The sequence below is a fragment of the Heteronotia binoei genome, chromosome 3 (genome assembly GCF_032191835.1).
Source record: "Heteronotia binoei isolate CCM8104 ecotype False Entrance Well chromosome 3, APGP_CSIRO_Hbin_v1, whole genome shotgun sequence".
Taxonomy (NCBI): Eukaryota; Metazoa; Chordata; class Lepidosauria; order Squamata; family Gekkonidae; genus Heteronotia; species Heteronotia binoei.
Window position 1 is genome coordinate 48,252,352 of NC_083225.1, and position 21,455 is coordinate 48,273,806.

At 38.2% G+C, this 21,455-nt stretch overlaps 1 protein-coding gene across 1 annotated transcript in view; it reads left to right on the plus strand.

The window, feature by feature from the left end:
- CUL4A (cullin 4A) overlaps positions 1–18,805 on the plus strand; it is a 39,473-nt gene extending 20,668 nt beyond the window's left edge. The window contains exons 10-20 of the mRNA XM_060233746.1: positions 2,240–2,358; positions 6,299–6,491; positions 9,122–9,226; positions 10,197–10,307; positions 10,533–10,618; positions 11,710–11,817; positions 13,865–13,978; positions 14,414–14,519; positions 15,791–15,963; positions 17,003–17,155; positions 17,534–18,805. Of these exons, the coding sequence (XP_060089729.1) occupies positions 2,240–2,358; positions 6,299–6,491; positions 9,122–9,226; positions 10,197–10,307; positions 10,533–10,618; positions 11,710–11,817; positions 13,865–13,978; positions 14,414–14,519; positions 15,791–15,963; positions 17,003–17,155; positions 17,534–17,629 (1,364 nt within the window). The 3' untranslated portion in view covers positions 17,630–18,805. The remainder of the gene's footprint in view (positions 1–2,239; positions 2,359–6,298; positions 6,492–9,121; positions 9,227–10,196; positions 10,308–10,532; positions 10,619–11,709; positions 11,818–13,864; positions 13,979–14,413; positions 14,520–15,790; positions 15,964–17,002; positions 17,156–17,533) is intronic.
- The last annotated feature ends 2,650 nt before the right edge of the window (positions 18,806–21,455 follow it).

Here is a 21,455-nt window from a genome sequence, read left to right on the forward strand (position 1 = left end):
TATCTATTTTAGGTAGTTTCCTGGAGGCTACTGCTAATTATAGACTGAAATACAATTGTACACACTTACCAGAGAGTAGGCCCTCATTGAAGATCATGGGACTTCTGAGGAAGCATGTATAATTCTGTATACACTTAGGCTACTTCCACATGGAGATGATTCTCTGTGCAGCTTTAATACTCCTCTGTGGCAACAATTTCTGCTTTCCTCCACTAGAGGGTTTTATACTGCCATGCTCTGCTAGTTCCCAGTTTTTATTTATTTAAACAGGAGCTTAGCCCCTTTTAAGTAGTTTATTCATGAGTTGTTTGCCTTGGCTTGGATGCTATTGAGAAGCAGATTCCCCACCCCCTTCTCCACATGGTGCTTTGGTGCACTTCTAGGGTTTTCTCCATCTTTCTTGTGATTTTTCTCAAATCTGTTTTGCTATTATGTTTTGGGAAACGTTGCAGCAAAGCTAAAATGGCTGTTATACGGATGGGAAGGCCTGGATATTCCATTTCCTTGCCCAACCCATATCAGTGCCATTTTCTCTGTCCCAGTCCTTCTGTCAGCTGTTCTTCCCCATGCCATTGGGGTTGGAAACTTTTGGAGTGGTTTAAAAATTGACATAGTAATACATATATTGTCATGTCGATTACATTTAACAAAGCTTCACAACTCCATACTGGAAAAAACCTAGTAACTTATCTTTAAAAAGAAAACTGTGAACTAGTAGATTATGGCAATATATCATTATAATGCTATTACCATCTGAAATTCCCAGTTAATTTTTTTGAAAGCCAGACAAACCTTCTGGGGTGTGTATGTATGCTGAATGAATGGTGGCCAAGGGAAGAAAATGGTGCTGATGTGATTGGAATGTGCAAAAACATGCATCTTCCTGGCTGCATAGTATCAAAAGGTGTTTTGACTGCTGTCTTCCCAAGAAGATTGTATCAAACTAGGTTTGGAAATTATTGCAGCACAGCAGGGGAGAGGGGGGCATGGAAGCCAGATGAATAGAGGATGCTGGTCACTGTATCTCAAAAATATCATTGCAGAGCTGAAAAAGGTACTGAAGAGGGTGTTGTTTAGGGGGTTGGAGCACCTTCCCTGTGAGGAACGACTGAAGATTCCCCACTCTTTAGTCATCTTTTTTTCTAAACTGAAGAGTCTGGAACTGTTCAGTTCAGAAAAGAGATGACTAAAGGGTGAGTCATGATGCAGGTTTATACAATTATGCATGGGGTGGAGAGAGCTGATGAAGAGAAATTTTTCTCTCCCCAAATACTAGCACTTGAGGGCATCCAATGAAGCTGATGGGCAGTAGCTTCAGAACAAACAAAAATAAATACTTCTTTACACAGTGAGTGATTAAAATGTGGAATTCACTGCCAGATGTGGTGATGGCCACAGGAATAAACAGCTTTAAAAGTAGATTAGATAGATTCATGGAGGAGAGGTCTACCAATGGCGACTAGCCACTGTGATGGAGGGGAACCTCCATATTCAGAGACACTAAACCTTTGAGCCCCAGAGCCAGTAGGCAACATCAGAAGGCCTTGGTCCAGAGAAACTGGTCGGGCACAGAATGCTGGACTAGATGGACCATTGGTCTGATCCAGAGTGACTCTTCTTATGCTCTTTGGTTGCTGCTCATTAAAATGATGCATTGATAACATGTTGCTTCCTTACAGGGAACATTAATGCTGGGGGCATATTAGTGCTTAATGGTGTTTTAAAGTTTGTGATAATTTACTTAATTTCAATTTGTGGTAGAAAAGAACATTTAGACGTTAGTAGCCCATGGGGTCACCATAAGTCAGCTGATTTAATTCTTTGTTATTTTAATTGCTGTTAGCCACCCTGAGCCCATCAGGGGAGGGTGGGATATAAGTGTAATAAAATGAATAAATAAATAAAATAATTCCCATCAACAATACTCTCTTTGTCAGCCTTGCTCAGAAAATGTTAAATGAATCAATCCTGATAATGGATGAAAGCTTTCAAAGTTCCAGTATGATGTTAATAACCCAAATCTAATTTTAAAAAGATAGAGCATTATTTTTGTGTTTAAAATGTTTTGTGTCAGTTTTCTTCTTTGAGACAAAATACTAAGCGTTATCAATCATACATTTATTATTCTTTACTGAAAAGCCTACATGTTTTCAGAGGCCATAGGGTCTAGATGGTGTCAATATAAATTTGTAGGATCCCTTCTGTTTTCTTAGAATAAGAAGTTTTATTTTCATTTTAGGACTCGATAATCTGCTTAATGAAAACAGAATAACAGATCTTACTCTGCTGTGCCAGCTGTTTAGCCGGGTAAAAGGTGGACAACAACTCCTCCTGCATAGCTGGGGTGAATATATCAAGGTATTTTAAAATGTGCTGTTTTCCTTGCAGAGGTAAAAGCTCATCAATTGTGAGTCAAGATCTGATAGAATTAGGTATTACATTAAAATCTGAGCAACTTCATAACTACAAAGTTGTTCAGTTGTCAAGAGAAACTGTGCATGACTAAAAATGGTAAAGGGATGACTATACTTGGTAAAGTGTTCGAAGTCTTACACATTTTTATTATCTTCCATTTCTCTCTTAAGCAACCATCAAGTCTGTCACATGTAAAAATAATGTTTGAGATTAATGTGTCATTTATCTTGGAATGTAAATGGATTAAATTCACCACAAAAAAAGAAAAGCAACATTTCATTGGATTAAAAAATAAAATTGTAACATAATTTGTTTACAGGAAGTTCATATACAACAAAAGGATTACAAATTTTTATGGAATAAACAATTAGGACTGGAATTTTTTTCATTGGCTGAACACAAGAAAAGGGGCGTGGTTTTTTATATTAATCAACAATTAGAGCCAAAATTGGTATTTAAAGACAAAGATGGAAGATATATAGCAGTAAAGATAATGATTAATGGGGAAAAAACGTTATTAGGACTGTATGCAACAAATGGTGCAAAAGATGCTTTTTTTAAAGACATTATCAGACAACTGGATGAAGTGACTTATGACCAGATCTTGATGATGGGAGATTTTAATGGAACAATACAGAATAAAATAGATAGATCTGGCCAAAAGAAGTAATAATAAGGAAGGAAAATTGCCAAAATCGTTTTTTGAATTGGTTAAACAAGAAAAGTTGGAAGATATTTGGAGAAAATTTAACCCTGAAGTAAGAGACTATACTTTCTTTTCAGCAAGACACAATACTTCTTCCAGAATTGACATGTTATGGGGTACTAAGGATTTGGCCTCATAACTAAAAAAGTAGAGATTCTTCCAAAGATAAGTGCGGATCATAATCCAATATTATAGGCTACAAAATTGCAAAGAAAAACAAGAAGATGGAGAATAAATGAAGATTTGCTACAAAATAAAGAAATTGTAACATTTTTAGAAAATGAAACTAAAGCTTTTTTCCAAATAAATGACAAAGATGATATAGAGTTCCAGATGGTATGGGATGCTTACAAAGCTGTAATGAGAGGAATATTGATTACATTAAACAATAAGGATAAAAGAGCAAAAGAAAAACAGAGATTGGACATTCAAAATGAGATAAAGAAAAAAGAAGGGGAACTGAAAAAAAGACCAGGGAAAAATAAAATTATAAGGGAGATTACTATATTACAAACCCAAATGAGACATTTGTTGAATAAAGAAGTAGAATGGAATTTGAAAAAACTGCAACAGAAATCTTTTGAGGGTGCGAATAAACCTGGAAAGTATTTAGCCTGGCAATTGAAGAAGAAGAGAAAGTAAAATTATTAATAAAATTGTGGCTGATGGAAGAGAGATAGTAGATCAAGAAGGAATAAAAAGACAATTTTTAAAGTATTATGCTAATTTATTTAAGGGTGTGAAGATAAAAAAAGAAAAGATTGAAGCGTATTTGCAAAATATTAAAATAGCACCCTTAACTGAATATATGAAGAAAATTTTGAATGATCCAATTGAAAAAATTGAAATTGAAGCAGCAATTAATGCAATGAAAATGGAAAAGGCACCTGGGCCAGATGGCTATATTTTTCAAAAGCTTTAAAGAAGAATTAGTACCAAAACTGCAAAAATTGATGAATATGATAAGAATAAAAGGAAAAATACCAAACACTTGGAAAGAAGCTGTAGTTTTGTTGATCCCCAAGGAAGATAGAGATATTACAAACGTACAGAACTACAGACCAATTTCATTACTAAATAATGATTATAAGATATACACAAGAATCTTGGCAGAACGACTTAAACAATATTTGATTAACTTCATAAAGGAAGATCAAGCAGGATTTCTCCCTAAAAGACAAATAAGAGACAATATAAGAACAGTTGTAAATATTGTAGAATACTATGAAAAACATCCAGAAAAGGAAGTCGCATTATTTTTTTGCAGATGCAGAGAAAGCCTTTGATAAAAAGAGGTTAATGTGTCATTGCCTGCCTTTGTCCTGCACTCCATTTTGAAAATAGCATCACTTCTATGAAGGTGTTCTTGTTTCTCTGTAATGCCCTGGAAATGCTTCTTCTGTGCATGCTTTTTAATTTGCTTACCATTTTCAAATATGCAAAAGGCTTCCTGGAAAGAAGAGAAGAAAGGTCTGTTCACATTATCAACTGCACTTGGATGATTTTTGCTTTTACGGAATCCAAGAATGGGATCCATATAACATAGAAAGCTTCCCAACCAATGATTTATTCATTCCTTTTCCAAGGGACTGCTTGTGGTTGTTGCAGAGACATGAAAACCAAATGTCATGGAGAAATTAATGTGGCTTGAGATGGCACTCCCAAAGTGGGCTGAATACAAATAGCATTCTGGGCCCAGAAGAACATGTTAGCAGACAGATAACATCATTTAAGATATGAAGCAGTGAGTTTAAATTTTCAGAAAGGTTGATTTGAATTGGACATTAGAAACATTCTTCCTAGATAACAATTTGTGTATGGCATCAACTTTCAAAACCAGATTTGAAACTCAAATTTTGAAGCTTCAAAGAAGGACTTAGACTGCTGTCAGTGCTTTAGGATAGTGGAGGATATGTTCTTTTAAGACTGAATGAAACAGTCACATTAACAAATGACTGCCAGGGGAACTTGCAACCAGCCAGAACCCATTTTGGATATGCTGTAAAAGCCTGACTTGGATTGGGATTGCTGCATGGGTGAGGAGTAGCTTCAGTCCTCCCCCCCACCCTGAGCCATTTCTCTAATCTTGTGGCCATGAGGGGCCGTATTTGCCCCACTGGATGGGCTGCATGTGCAGCCCCACCAAGAGGGAGACAGTTTCATTCATGCCAATTTCATTGAGGAATTGAGTTCCCAGTAGGAAAACAGAGCTATATCCATTATATGTTCTAGTTAATGTCTAGTAGTATGTCATGGAATCAGATTAAGAGTTAGATCCAAGCAATCTATTTGTGCAAGAATTGTGGACCGTAGTGCAAGTATCTCAGATCTTCCTTGTTTTTCCTTACCCCATTTCTGACCCTGGGAAAGTTGTTCCCAAGATCTTGGAGCCCTGTACAGTGATAGATTTACAGTCGGTTGATGGGCTGCAGTGAGGAGGGGAAAAGGGGGGAGACAAGACACAGGAAGGGCTAGTTCAAATGATCTGGTTGCCTCAAGCAGGTTCTGATACAATTTTGAATTGGGAAAACTATGTAAGAGGAATGCTAAAACAAGCCCCGTGCCACCTCTCCTTCCTTAATTCCCTCCACTTTTCATCTTGTACCTTTTTCCAGCTCCTTCTCATCCCCCTCTCCTATCGGCTGACACTACCTGTGGCATAGAAACTTTCACAGTATTGTTTGGAGAGCCACCAAATTCTTATAATACAGGATTATGGGCTCAATAAACATTATTTTCTTAAAGCTGCAGACATTGCTTCTATGATTCTGGGATTTTTGAGCCCCTTCTAGGTCAACCAATGGAATCTAAATGCATGTATTTAGATTCAAGATTTTTCTGCAAACCTTGGGCTTCCATCCCAGAAATATCAGAAGTTTTTGTACATGGCCCCATTGTGCAGATTTTTGATCCACATTTTGGGGGGCAAGCTCAAAATTACATGTATTGATTCAGTATTTGCTGTGCTGCATCCATTGCAATGGGTTGAAATTTTATTTTGAAATATAATATTTCATTGCTTTTTTTAAGACTTTACTTGCATTAGTGCAGCTATGATTAACTGATTTTTAAGTTATTGAAATTCTCTGTAGGCATGTATGAGTAGGTGGGGAATATTAAGAGGTGAGAAAGATTTAGTAACAATGTATTTGATTATTAAAAGTATTTGTTTTGCAGAACTTTGGAACAGCAATAGTGATAAATCCTGAAAAGGACAAGGATATGGTACAAGAGCTGCTAGATTTTAAAGACAAAATGGATCATGTCATAGAACTATGTTTTCAGAAAAATGAGAAATTCATAAACTTGATGAAGGAATCATTTGAAACATTTATCAACAAGAGACCAAATAAACCAGCAGAACTGATAGGTATAAATCTCTTTCTACAAATATTCTTTCTAAACTCTGTAGTAATGGTATAGAGTTGTGAAGTAAACCAAAATGCAGTATGGTTGCTTTAGTGTGTGCTCTGATAAGTACACTGTCTGCCCACAGCAGTATATATAGGAAAGAGGAATTACCACTTCAAAATTTTTACTAAGCAACAATAGATGGTAGAAGTTGTGGTGTCCTTCTGATTCTATGTGTGTATCTCCTGGGATTGCACAAATTCTCATATCTGCAGGAGTGCTGGTTTCACCTAAAATTTGCATCTGTTGCTTCTAACAACTTTTTTAGAACATTTTTTGGGCTCCTGTTGTAGTATCTGTCAGCTCCTTGCTTAATGAGAGATCTTTCCTTGCATACTTAAAAACTCCTTAACAGGGATCTTTGAAAGACTCTTTACCAGTGAAATCGTATGGTTTGTTACTCCAGTCCAGGGGGGTTTTTTGTAGCAGGAACTCCTTTGTAGTAGGAACTCCTACATTGCCTTCATGTAGCCAATCCTCCAAGAGCTTACAGGGCTCTTCTTACAGCGCCTACTGTAAATTCTTAGAGGATTGGCTACATCAGGGGGGGTGTAGCCTAATATGCAAAGGAGTTCCTGCTACAAAAAAAGCCCTGTTCCAGTTTAAGTTCATTGATTTAGGATTGTGCTGTAAGTGTGCTAAGGCATTATGCGCAGGGTCTATTCAGGGCTAAAATTAAAAAATGTTGTGTTTAATATATAGCTGTTTACAGAAAAGTATATTAGGCTTTTTAGGGGTGTCAAACGTGCAGCTTGAGGGCCATATCAGGCCCCCAGAGGGCTCTTATCATGCCCATGAGTAACTCACTGTCATCTGCTTCTTTCTCCCTCTCTTGCTTCCTTATGCATCACAGCGTGCTTTGCCAGGCTTGCTCAATTGAGGGGAAAAAAGAGCTCCAATGATGGAATAAACCTAGTGGGGAATTGGTGCAAGTCTTTACACTAGAATTATGTGACTTATGTGGTTACAAGCTGTATTTAAACAGAGATAGCTCTGATAAACAAAAAGCAATAAGTAGGATAGAGCAAAGTATTATAAAATATAAAATTATAAGAGTATACTATAAAAAGGATCAGGGGTCGTTTTGTAGAAATAGGTGGTGGAGCTCATCCAGAGATTGTTATGCAGCTACACATACTATTCAATGGACAAGGAGGTGGAACTCTCAGAAGGAGAAGGTGGAACTCTCAGAAAGGTTCAGGAACTGCTCTGAACATAAATTTGTTGCATATAGCATAGCCTTATAAGCAAGTTAAAACTTAAACAGGCTAGAGCCTGGTGGGCAAGCCTGGACAGCAAACCAACAAGCTAAATATAGAGATGTTACTTTAGTACACTACTAGCAAAGACAAGAGATAGTTTATATAAATAAGATAGGAAAATAGAAGAATACAAACAGAAAAATTTAAAGATAAAATGGAGTGCAGCAACAAGACTTCCCTTTGCCTCAGTGTGGAGCTGGAAGTCCTCACTACTCAAATTGACACTCTTTTTTTTCCTTCTATCAAGACTTCTTTAAACATTCTTCTAAAAAGATCAAATCCTTTTTTTCTGCCTGTCTGTATTATTGTTGTGCTGCCACAGAAGTTTATCGTATTTTCTGCTGTTATCCTCTGTTGCTTTTCATCAGTTTATCGTCTCTGTTTGCCACTGTCGGTTGTCTGCTGATTCTTCTTTCTTTCCTGCTTCACGTTCAAAATTTCTGATTTCGGTTCCAAATGCTGGGTTGTGTATTACAGTTTTTGCTTGCTTCTGTGGTAATGGCATGCTTTTCCATTGTTACCTTCATTGGCAAGTCTTATGCCTGTTTCAGACATTTTTATGTTTCAAAATATTTATATTAGAATTCCCATCAAGTGTCAGTGAGGTACATGTATTAAAAAGGAAGAAGATAAATAAACATTTAAAAATTAATTTTCTACCACCAACACTGTCCCCTCACATCTTCTCTTTATGCTTTTCTTATGACTTCGTCTCTTATCTATCTCAGAATACTTTGCCCTTCTCTCCTGTCTTGCTTTCTTCAAGGATCAAAACCCTCTTTTACTTTTTGGTTCCCCCCTCCCGCGGTGAATGCTGTTTCCTTTAAAAAAAATCAGATGTTGCAGTCCTGCTTACAGTGGGTTGGATTGAACAGTGTCTTCTGCTCAGCATAAATCCCATTTGCCTTAATGGATTTTAAGTAGCCTATGCTTGTGCAAAGAGTCAGACTCGACAACAACAACAACAACAATCCTTATGCAGAATTCAGGCAGAAAAAATAGCTGTTGCTTAATTAAGGTTTTACATCTGCAGAATTATACACACCGTGGAGTAAGTCAAATTGTATAAAATGAATCACATCTCAATGTGCCTAGGATTTTGCTGTTCATCTTTCACCTGTGATAAGTTCCTATTGCTTGCAATTTGCTCTTCCTTTTCCTGTTTCCTTTCTTTTTCCAGATTTGTTGGAATCTTTGTCACAGATTTGGTTTCCTTATATTATCTGTAAAGTGACCAGTATGGTTTTGTATGCCTTATAAATAGTTCATATAGGAGCACCATGTGATTGAATATTACTTTTAAATTTCTTAAAACTTTTTTTTAAAGCGAAACATGTAGATTCAAAGCTAAGAGCTGGCAATAAAGAAGCAACAGATGAAGAACTGGAAAGAATTCTGGACAAAATTATGATAATATTCAGATTTATTCATGGTATGAAAAGTTATTTTTTAAGCATTCTTGAAAGCAAACCACATGTTGCTTGACTACTGAATTTTAAACCAGTATATTGCATGCAGGCCCTGAGACATATGGCTGGTAGAAATTGCTTCATTATGTGCATGCCAAGAGCTTGTGGGAAACCATTGAGAGAGAGACGAGTTCTGACTTTACAGAATTTTTGTGGTTTGGGTTTCTGCCACATCTACTTTGTTATGCAGAATAGTCTCCGCAATACAGGAAGCCCAACAAACTGCATAAATTTTTCATGACAGGCACTGGGGAACAGCCAAGTGCCTTCCCTCCAGTGACCATTTAGACAAGAGAAAAAGGAAGCACTTGAATTTACATAAGAAGTAGCAGGCCGTGATTTGTTCCTCCTGGTCACCTGACTCCCTGGTTAGATTCTTCATGTTTAATGTTTTCCCTTCTAACAGCACCATAAGGAGATAGTATGTGATAACGTCTTGCATCTTGAGCCTTGTGGTTCCTAGCACCTATGAAAATGCACCATCTGTCTGGGGACTGTTGAAAACAAACTGTGTCTGACCAGAGTAGAACATCCCTTCTCTTTAGAGAAAGGGTTATATCCAGAGAATTGAGAGAAGAGTTCTGCTTTTCAGAAAAGCAGTTCCTGAAATTTGAGGGACCCTCCTAAGTGACATTCAAAACAGCATAGGGAGTTTCAGATAAGATAAAGATTGAGCTGAAATCTGAGAGCCCCCTCCCCTCATGCTAGATGCTCTGGAAATAGGTCAAAGTGACACTTGTTGCAGGCATCCAACCTCTAACCTAGCTGGCAAACTTCTTAAGGTCTGAGTTGGCGGTTGTTTTTTTCAATAAACTGAAACAATAAAAGTATGGGTGGTTTTCCTCAAAGCATCTGTCTGTTACTTGAAAAAAATATTAAAAACAACACTCAAATTTCACTTGGTGTGCTCCCTTCTCCCTATTACTCATACAGGTAAAGATGTTTTTGAAGCATTTTATAAAAAAGATTTGGCCAAAAGACTTCTGGTTGGGAAAAGTGCGTCAGTAGATGCTGAGAAATCAATGTTGTCTAAGCTTAAGCATGGTATGTAATAGCAGTTTGTTCTTTATCCTGTATATTTGAACACATATCTTTAGAAAATGGTTGCAGTGAGATTTTTCAAAGTGTTTTCTGTGATCCTAAACAAATGCCCCTGTCAAATAAATAAGTAAATGCTGGGTCTCCTGAAAACATTGAGCATTAATCATGTGCTTAAATGGCAGTGGGAATTGCTGTAAACACAGTATATCTGTTTTATTTATGTAACAGAATGTGGTGGTGCTTTCACCAGTAAACTGGAAGGAATGTTCAAGGATATGGAACTTTCAAAGGATATTATGGTTCACTTTAAACAGGTACATTTAATTTCAGTTTGGTTTTAGACTCCGCTCAGTATCTAGCTCGTGGTCTTCCATTTGTGCTTTTTAATCAGAATAGTCAAGCATAACGTAAGAGCCCTGCTGAACTAGACCAAGGGTCTATATCTAGTATAGCATCCCAATAGTGATCAGCCAGATGTTTCAGGGAAGCTGATAAATTAGACACAAAAGCAACCGTTCTCTCCCATCGCTTGCTCCTCGCAACTGGCATCCAGTGTTCATATGGCCTCTGAGAAGAGAGATCTCATGTAGTTATCATGGCTAGTAGTCACTGATACATTAAATTGATCCTCCAGGAACTGATCTACTTTGAAAGATCTGTAAGCCTGTGGCCATTACCATGTCATGTGGCAGTGAATCCATTACTTTGTATAGTAGGAAGAAGTACTTCCTTCCTCCTGAATCTATAACACTGATCTTACTTGGCACAAGGATTTTGCAGTATTTCAAATTCTAAAGTTTTATATAAATCCTTGTAAACATATTTGAAAATGAAAGAATATGAATTCAGTTATATTTGAAAGAAAGTTCCTGAGTCAAGATTAGTTCAGAATTATTGGATATTTCCCAGTACAGTCGAGGGCTTGGATCCCACCTGGGATTTCCATAGTGGGTGATTCCCACAGGAGACCTCTGATTCCCCCAACTATTCCTAGGGGTTCCCCAGCCCCCAGGAATAACATTTTGGGAATGGTTGGGGGCCGTTCCAGGAAAGAATCAGTGAAAATTGCTCTCTCCACATCTGTGCATGGAAATTTTAGGCAGAATTCAAGGGGTGGCACCCTGGTGCCACCTGTAAACGTTTATAAGAATTAGCATAAATTTTTGAACTATGCTAACTTGAGAAATGACATATTACCTTTCTAATTTTAACTGTAGATAACAAATTTCTAATATGTTATTGAGTTGCCATATATTAATTTGTTTGTTGTATTTAATAATTAAAATTGGTTGATTGAACAAAGTTCATCTCTTAATGTATAGAACAGCAATTAGCAGCCATTTGCTTTTAACTCTACATAGTAGTATGATTTCACTTTCTTTATTTCATTTTTTAAAAATCATAGTACATGCAGAATCAAAGTGGCCCAAGCAATATAGATTTAACAGTAAATATACTTACTATGGGATACTGGCCAACTTACACGCCGATGGATGTCCTTTTACCTCCAGAGGTAAGTCTTCAACTAAATTATAGTTGTTTGTCATGGTCTGTGCTATACCACATCTAGTAACTTTGAAAATACACAGATCAGAGTGCAAAATCTTCCAGAAGTTTTCAGTTCTCTTTCATCTATTTAGACCAGAGCGCAATACTTGCATGTGTGAACTTCCCATTCACTTCTCCTGGATCATGTAATTCTTTCTGGAACTGTAGAACTTCTGACTGTAGGTGGAGGTTGCATTGTTCAAATTTCATCCCATTTCAGAAGCTTCTTGTATGTGGAAATCTGTTGACTCAAACAGAACAGTTTTGGGCTGTCCTTCCCACTGGAGTGATATTTTCTCATGCTGGAATCTGTTGTGCATCTAATGGAAGAACATACAAATCTGTTTGTCTTGGTATTCTTCCATTGGGTTGTTTTCCTCCTTTTCAGTGTACTTAATCCACATCTGCTTATCTGAGGGCTGGTGTTGCCTAGTGGTTAGCGTGTCGGACCAGGACCTGAGACACCAGAGTTTGAATTCTTGCTCTGCTGTAGAAGAATGGTGGGAGATCTTGGGCCTGTCACAGTCTCTCAGCCTAACCTGCCCTTCCAAGATTGTTGATGTGAGGATTAAATGGACGAGGGGAGATCAACATGAAAAGCCAATCTGAGTCCCCACTGTGTGTGTGTGGGGAGGAATTTTCAGCTGCTTCCACACATGTTGAATAATTCACTGTCAGTACACTTTAGTGACTTTGCAAGCGGATTTTTCTTTTCACATTGGAAAATCCAGTTGCAACTGATCACTGAAGTGCATTATCCAGTTTGTGTGAAAGCAGCCTGCATCTTCTAGATTCCATTCAGAACTGATTTCACATTGTTTGGGGACCAGTGCAAGATCTTGCATTCCCTATATCAGAGGTGTCAAACATACATTGCACAGCCTGGCATGGCCCGGCCCAACAAGGTCTCATTTATGTCAGATCCGGCCCTCATAACAAATGAGTTTGACACCCCTGCTCTGTATGTTTAAACATAGTATGTCTGTAGCTTTTTCCAAACAAGAGAAAGGCTTTAGATGCAGTTACATTAATGGGATAGTCAAGCAAAGGAAATATTGACTTCTGTGCACAAGCACGAATTCTGTAATTAGAGCTAGTCATACAAATTGTTCAGCTCTGGATTCTCTTTCCTGGTTTTAAATAAAGTATTTTTTGAAAAACTCTGGTTTTATGTACCGTATTTTTCGCACCATAAGACGCACTTTTTCCCCCACAAAAAGGGGGGGGAAGTGTGTGCGTCTTATGGAGCGAAGGTACGTATGTACCTTCCTCTGGGGAGGGGCGCGATCCGCTGCCTCCGCCTCTGATCCCAGCGCTTCCCCCGCGCCTGCCTGGCTCCAGCTCTGATGCTTACAGCAAGCGCCAGGATCGCTCCCTCCGCCCTCTGATCCCAGCGCTTGCTTTAAGCATCAGAGCTGAAGCCAGGCAGACAGGCACGGAGAAAGCACGATGCCCCCTCCGCAGCCGGCGCTCGCAAAGCGCTGGGTTTGCGGAGGGGGCGGGTGCTTCCTCCGTGCCTCTCTGCCTGGCTTCAGCTGCTGCTTATAGCAAGCGCTGGGATCGGAGGGTGGAGGGAGCGATCCTGGCGCTTGCTGTAAGCAGCAGCTGAAGCCAGGCAGGCAGGCACGGGGAAAGCACGCTGCCCCCTCCACAGCCGGCGCTCGCGAAGCGCTGGGTTTGCGGAGGGGGCAGCATGCTTCCCCCGCGCCTGCGTGCCTGGCTGGGAGACAAGTGGCAAGATCTCTCCCTCCACCCCATCGCAAACCCAGCACTTCGCAGGGAGCGATCTCGCCGCTTGTCTCCCAGCCAGGCACCTGCGTCTAATGGTCCGGAGCGTCTAATGGACCGAAAAATACGGTAAATTAATACTTGTATGATGCTAGTTACCCACATCTATGGAGCCATTTATTTATGAATTTTAGTGCAGAAGTGCTGCCAAGAGTCTATGCCTTGGAATGGAGTGTGTCCATATGCATGTATTTATTGCTCCCTTCTCTTTTGTACTATTATAGATGGTTAAGCTTCAAGAAGTATTTAAGGCTTTTTATCTTGGAAAGCACAGTGGTCGAAAACTTCAGTGGCAAACTAGTTTAGGACATGCTGTCCTCAAAGCAGACTTTAAAGAGGTTTGTGAGTGATGTTTCCTGCCTTTAGGCCATGATTCTTAATAACGCAGATTGGTTAATTGGTTGTCAGACAGTTTTTCTTTTAGCCAGAAATTGTTTCAGGTTAACAGTTAAAATACAACATGAAACAATAACATAAGAAACTTGTACTCGTGAACTCCAGGGCACAACAGTTGGTATTAAGGCAGTAGAATCTAAATTTCCTAGACTTAAGAAAGTTAACTAGCATTGTATCTAGATGTGGGCACCTTGTATATAGCAAATGACATTCTGGTGTAGCACAAGAGAAAGTCTTAACAAGTCTGTTATTTTTTTAAAAAATATTCACCACTATTTGATCCAATAATACTCAAGGCAATTTAAAGACAACAAATTAAATATATGAAACAAAACAACCCTATTCCAGCTACTAATTATGTATATAATTTTCTTTAGGGGAAGAAGGAATTCCAAGTATCACTCTTCCAAACGTTAGTGCTTTTAATGTTCAATGAAGGAGATGAATTTGGTATTGAAGATATTAAAATGGCCACTGGTATCGGTATGTAATTGAGCAAGCATCTTGACTGTGATCTAATTAAAGTTCGGCAGTCTTGAAATCTCTTAGAAAATTGTAGTAGCTGGTATATAAATGCCAGTAAGTAAGTATCTACTTTATAAAGTTGTCACTAATAATGTTTCAGAATAGATAAAATGTATGACTGCAGATTGTAACTCCTCTTGTTGGCTGTGTGTCATGTCCAGTATGTAGTAGAGCCCTGGGATTTTAATTTACAGTAGACACTGTATGTGGAGAAGTCATTAAAGGCACATTTCCTACATTTACTGAAGGTGATGAGAGAATCCAACATGAATATGTCTAGCTTGTCGTTCTAAGCCCTAGGTATATGGGTGAGAATGTGTTAGTCTCCATCCTATGGTCTTAAAACACAGAAATGTATCTTGGTAGCAGAAGGAGCAGATGGAACAGAGTGGTTTGGATATTTGTGCCTCATCCATGGCATTGTTTGCCTTTTTAAGCAAGTGGCAAATTGCATGACTGAACAATATCCAGGCTGCTTCCTACCTAATTTCATGTCTAACATAGCATTTCCAGCTTGCTTTCTCTTTGGCCTGCATGATTACATCAGCAGCATGGGATGGTAGTTAGAATGTCAACAGGGCTGGCCCTAGGGTGTGCAGTGCCCTAGGCAGGCCCCCCCCCCGCCCCCTGCTGTTCCCCTCCGCTGCCTGGCTGCTCGCACAGCAAGGGAAGAGAGATGGAGGCAGGGAAGGCAGCAGGAGAATGGGGAAGCTGGTGCGAGAGTAGGGAAGGAGACGCAAGAGCAGGGAAGGTGGCTGGAGAGTGAGTAAACCAGCACCAGACCGGGGAAGCTGGCATGAGAGTGAGAAAGCTGGCACAAGAGCAGGGAAGGTGGTGAAAGAGCAAGAAAGGTAGCATGAGAGCGAAAAAGGCAGCACAAAAGCAGGAAAGGTGGCGTGAGAGTGGGGAAGGCCTCAATGAGCCTAATATGCCTTGTGGAACAGCCAGCCCTGAATGTCAAACTAGGATGCAGGAGGGTTTGAATTACTAGGCTGCTATGGAAGCTTGCTCTCTAAGCCTAATCCACTTCACAGGGTGGTTGTTAAGGAGAAATGAGAAAACAAAGCAGGGGGGAATGATATTGCAAGCCTCCTAGGTCCTCATTGGTGAGAAATAGATAATTATATAAATAAAAATAGATAAACAAATAGGTAAATTGTTTTATGACTTTTAATTATTGCGGTATGAACCAATTTTCTTTGTTTTTGCTCGTTAAACTTGTATTACAGAGGACAGTGAATTGAGAAGAACCTTGCAGTCTCTGGCCTGTGGTAAAGCACGAGTATTGAATAAAAGTCCAAAGGGCAAGGACATAGAAGATGGAGACAAATTCACCTTCAATGATGATTTCAAGCATAAATTGTTCAGAATAAAAATCAATCAAATCCAGATGAAAGAAACTGTACGTATTAAACATTGGCACACCTTTGACACAATCCTCTGTTTTGATGTTGATTTTCCAACTCATTCAGGACACAACTGTGATATCACACTATATGTGTTTTCAAGCATTTCTTCCTTCCTTAAACTACAAGATTGAGATTAACATAATTATTCTTAGCAACCTTCTAGAAGAGTACGTTTCAGAGACTGCAAGGCTTAGAAGTTATGAAGAAATTCTGAGATTAAAATGAAGAAATTCTTAGATCAAAACAGTATTTATGCCTGCGGGCTCCGTGTTTTCTAAAACGTGTCAATTTCGGTACATTTCATCATATTGGACACACATTGAAGTAATGAGATGTTACCACACAAATTGTTTGTTTAAAACATGGTACATAAAATTGGAAACTGGTCTTGTCAGTGAGGATGAAATTACAACACAGATGAAATCTCACTACTATTGTACCTTGAATTGTTCTTAAAATATAATTTTTATTTCTGTAATACTCTGCAGTGACTTTTCCATGTGATTTTCGCCTTAGAGAAGCTGCTTTTGTCTGTGCAGTTCTTTGTTAGAGATTTCTATGTAGTCATAAAAATTAGCTGAAGGTAAGACACCTAAGGTAATTGGAATTCTAAGCAGGAGTGCAGTCACAATACAGTCTTCACCTTTTGTTTGCATCATGTAAATTTATGTAAATAAAGCCACATCTGTAAATTTTCACGTTAAACTTGGGGAAAGGGTGCGAAAACTCTATTTGTGCTTTTGTATGTTGACTCCTTGGACAAATTACTGGATTTACTTAACATCTTTCATCCCAGTGATTAGTTCCTCTAAATAAATACCCCCTCCTGGGGAAAAAACAAACAAACAAACCTATGCTTGTACTGTACTATTTGAAAAGCTACATTGCAAAAAAATTAATTAGAGCATTGCCTTTGGCTGTATTTGCATGTATTTGATGCCCTCTTCATGCTGCCTGTATATAAAAACTAACCAAAGGCAAAGGTGTGACACTGTCTGAATGAGAGACACTGATGAAAATCTTACTGTTTAGGTTGAGGAACAAGTCAGCACAACTGAAAGGGTGTTTCAAGACAGGCAGTATCAGATTGATGCTGCTATTGTACGAATAATGAAGATGAGGAAGACACTTAGTCACAATCTTCTTGTTTCAGAGTTGTATAATCAGCTAAAATTTCCAGTGAAGGTGAGTGAACTTTTAAACTTCTCACCCAATACAACCCACATTTTCCATGAAGACTTTGGAACTGTTCTGTAGCTCACACTCCTCTATCAAAGGAAAGGAAATGAACATCTGTTCTTCCTTTTTTTATCCTGGCCTCAATCACCTTCCCTTGCAGATTCCCCTGTTGCAAGGTTCTTCAATCAGGGACCTGTAATTCTGTACTTGATAAAATGCCATGGACATTGAGGAGTAATATAAAAGCCAAACCTAATAAATACAGACTTGCATAATCAGGGTGAGGTTCCTGTTATTGAAATAATTATACTACCAAAATAGAAGGTTGCCTATATGTATCTTTACAGTGGTAAACTTGAACACCCATCTGTTCTCTTGTTACAGCCTGGAGACCTGAAAAAGCGGGTTGAATCTCTCATAGACAGAGACTACATGGAGAGAGAGAAAGATAATCCTAATCAGTACCACTATGTTGCATGATGAAAAAGAAAGACTATTTTTATAAAACAAAAGAACACTGACTTCCCAGTAATGGATACCTGTGCTGTTCCTGGACTTTACTTTTAACAGATCTGGAAATTTTGTTTGTCTAGTCAGTCAGTTGCATGTACTGCTGATACTTGAAACCTCCTTGCCTAGAGTCCATGGTAGCATTCAGTTATTTTTAGACCTGCCTCTTACATTTTTTTGAGGTGTCTGTTTGAATTGGGGGGAGGAGATGACTTGGAGTAAAGATTATATATGTAGCAATTCTTCAACATATGTATCTGCGTGGCTTAAATTTGTTATTGATTTACTCCTAATACTATTGGCTTCGGGGGATTATTTGGTTTCTGTTTAAAATTCCATTGAAGAATGTCAGTTATCTCAGAGTACACTGAATTTTTAAGTATGCACAGAAAATTCAAATAGTTCTATTTGATTTTTTAAAATCTCACATCTTTCTAAACTGTATCCTAGTTTAGCTAAGTCAAGTGCCAAGAAGATGACAGCTTTAAAAGCATATATGTTTGAGTTTTCTGTTTAGCTGAAGATAGTCACTGGTAAAATACTCTAACCTCCCCCCCCCCCGGTCCATATTAGAATGTTTCTAATAAGCACTCTAATTTCAGGATAATTGTTAATAACAATTATTCCTGTAAAAAATGGGACAACTTTGTTTGCTTTTAACAGTAGCACACAGTATTTACTATTCAGTGTATTCTTAGCCAGACATTGCACAGTCCTGTTGTGAAAATTTGGGGGACAGTCCCTCTACAGATCCATACCTCTATATCTGCAGGAAAGTGCACATGAGAGAGGATTCCTGTATCAGTGGCTCTCCTCCCACACATTACTGTGTGCAGTGGAGGGAATGGATTTCTCTTATAGTTTGTCTACAAAGACTTTATAGTAGGTATGCAAATATGGAAGTTAACTGAAGTTCAGAGAATTAAAGAGATGTAAACTGATAAAAACATAACTGCCGGTTCTACAGGATACACATATTAACATGTTAAAAGCTACCAAAAGCGTTTTGACGTACCTGTCATGAATGCTACCAATGCCTTCATGCACTTGTTTTGCGCAAAATTAGCACTATGGTTTATTATATAAATACAATCCCATGGACCATTTTGACTTTTGCAAATTAAAATTCTCCTTTTGTCACATATATTGCTGTTGATGGAGTTGCATTCACAGAATGTTCCTCTAAAAAAACAAAACAAAACACATACACATTGATGCCAATACTATTTAATGTACATTAACATTTTTAAGATCTGAATTTCAGTTTAAGGCAAATCTTTTGGTAATTATTTTGGTAATAATTATTAACTTCTTAGTCACAATCAATTTTGTATCTGCAATGAAGTCTAAAATGGTGTATCAGAATACTAATTATCCATCTTGTTTTGTCTTAGGAAATATTATAAAACTGTCTCTATATTCCTTTATTTTATATGCATAAAAACTTTCCAGAGGTTTTCTAGTGGGTAAACTGGTTTTTAAAAGTACATCCTTGTTTTTTCACTGTTACTATGTTACCTGCAACAAAAAGGGGGTTTCCCTTTTATGTTTGCAGAGGTTTCTAACCTGCAAGACAATATCTGAGCTGAATAAATGTAGTCTCAAAACCATGTAAATAATAAAAAAGTGTAACTAGCCACCACAAAGTGCAGCAGAAATCAGAGGCATACTTTAGATGTTTTATAAACTAATTTAACTGCTTTGCTTCTAACTTAAAAATTAGTTTCTTATTAAAATCCTAAATTTCTCAACCATTACATTTCTCAAACAAAAAGCCCCACAGCAATTAGAAAAGAAAGTGGCAGTTGCTGGAAAAAGCAGCTTGTCTACAACAGTGTGAGAATTTTTACATCAAGGAAGTTATGAACTCGCAAAGAGTTCCTTGTGGAGGTGGTATTCAGGCCATAGAAATGATACTTCCTTGTTGCCTTTGGCATAGAGAGAAGCTGAGTATTTTAGTGCCAGAATTCCATATTAACATATTGTGGAGACAATGTATAATTTACTACAGCTTTATAACATGAACCAAAGTTATGTTTAATAACTTGTTAGTAGTGTGTCATGATTATTTACTTATCATGATACAATTAAAACATTTAAAAAGAATCAACACAATGAATTCATGAAGAAAAGCATTCAACAGCTGTTAAGTTGTCAGATATTTATGCTAAATCATTTGCCTTACATGCGCTCTTAAACATGTATGCATAGTGCTTTGGATAGTCCATAAGAATATTTGCACCATTTTAGTGTTAATTTAATAATTTCCAAACAGTTGTTCACATAACAGTGATGATATTAAAGGAGGTGGGGGAGGGAATTATTGTCCTGACTTACTTCATTTTATAAGGTCTTGTTATCTAGAAACTATTATAACAGCAAGCAGCTGGAAGATTGGCTAATTATAAACTAGTGTCAAAGCCATGCCATGGAATAGTCAAAATAAAAATAGTTTTGTGGAAACTCCAGGGACTATGCAATAGACACACATCTGCAAAGTGGACACCAGCAATCCATTTATCACCAGAACATAGTAATTAGTTTTGTAACTGTTAAAAATGGAAGAGTACAGATGTAAAAGAAACCAACCTAGAGGTTAAAAGATGATGCATGTAAAGTGTTTTTAATTCAGTAAAGTGCTTTTAAAAGTCATGGCGATCAAAAGCATGCAGTATGCATTGTAAATAAGCAGGGAGCAAATGTAGACTTGAATAACCTGACAAGTGAATGTTAAATGTTTCTCACTATATTCTCCCCCATCCTGGATCCGTATTCTCCTTTCTTACTGGGAAGAAACTGAAATGCTTGTACTTTTTAAACAAAAACTAAACATATTTTATTGCTGAAATTCTCTTGTGGCTGCAACCTGACAATCCTACTTGGATCTGAACTTTGAGGGGAGGCCGTGTCTTTGACTCAAGGAGACTCAGAATTAGGACACCCAGGGCTTTTTTGTGCAGGAATGCAGTTCTGACTGGCTTAGTGTCAGGGGTGTGCAGACAGGTTAAAACGGATAAAAGGAAGTACTTCTTCACCCAAAGGGTGATTAACAGTGGAATTCACTGCCACAGGAGGTGGTGGCAGCCACAAGTATAGCCACCTTCAAGAGGGGTTTAGATAAAAATATGGAGCACAGGTCCATCAGTGTTTGTGTGTGTGTATATATAAAAAAATTTTGTCACTGTGTGACACAGAGTGTTGGACTGGATGGGCCGTTGGCCTGATCCAACATGGCTTCTCTTATGTTCTTATGTGACCTAATATGCAAATGAGTTTCTGCTCAGCTTTTTCTACATCTTTCACATGTAGAATATTTTCAACCTCGTGTTATACTACCAAGCTAAGAGAGTTTGTGGATCTTCCAGTTAGGTGCAGTAAAAACCCTACAAGCGATCCACCTAAGTATTATTCACGAATAGGGAGAGAACATAATGTTCTGTACAGAAATGAATTTGTTTTTCACAAGAAGCCAGTGTTCAGTTGCCTTTGGCATGCTGCTTTGCCAATAAATACAATGCATGGGGTTTTGACAATGATGATACTAGACTGTCTCTCTAGAGCAGGAGTGGACAAATTGTGGCTCGGGAACATATATGGCTCTTTCACATATATTGTGTGGCTCTTGAAGCCCCCACCACCCCATTGGCTGGCTCGGAGAAGGCATTTCTCTCTTTAAATCACTTCTCCAAGCCACACCAGCCAAATTTAAAGTTAAAGTTGCTTTCTTCCCACCTCTCTCTTCCTCCTCCCTCCTCATCCATCTTCCTTTCTTCCTGGCTCTCAAACATCTGGTTTA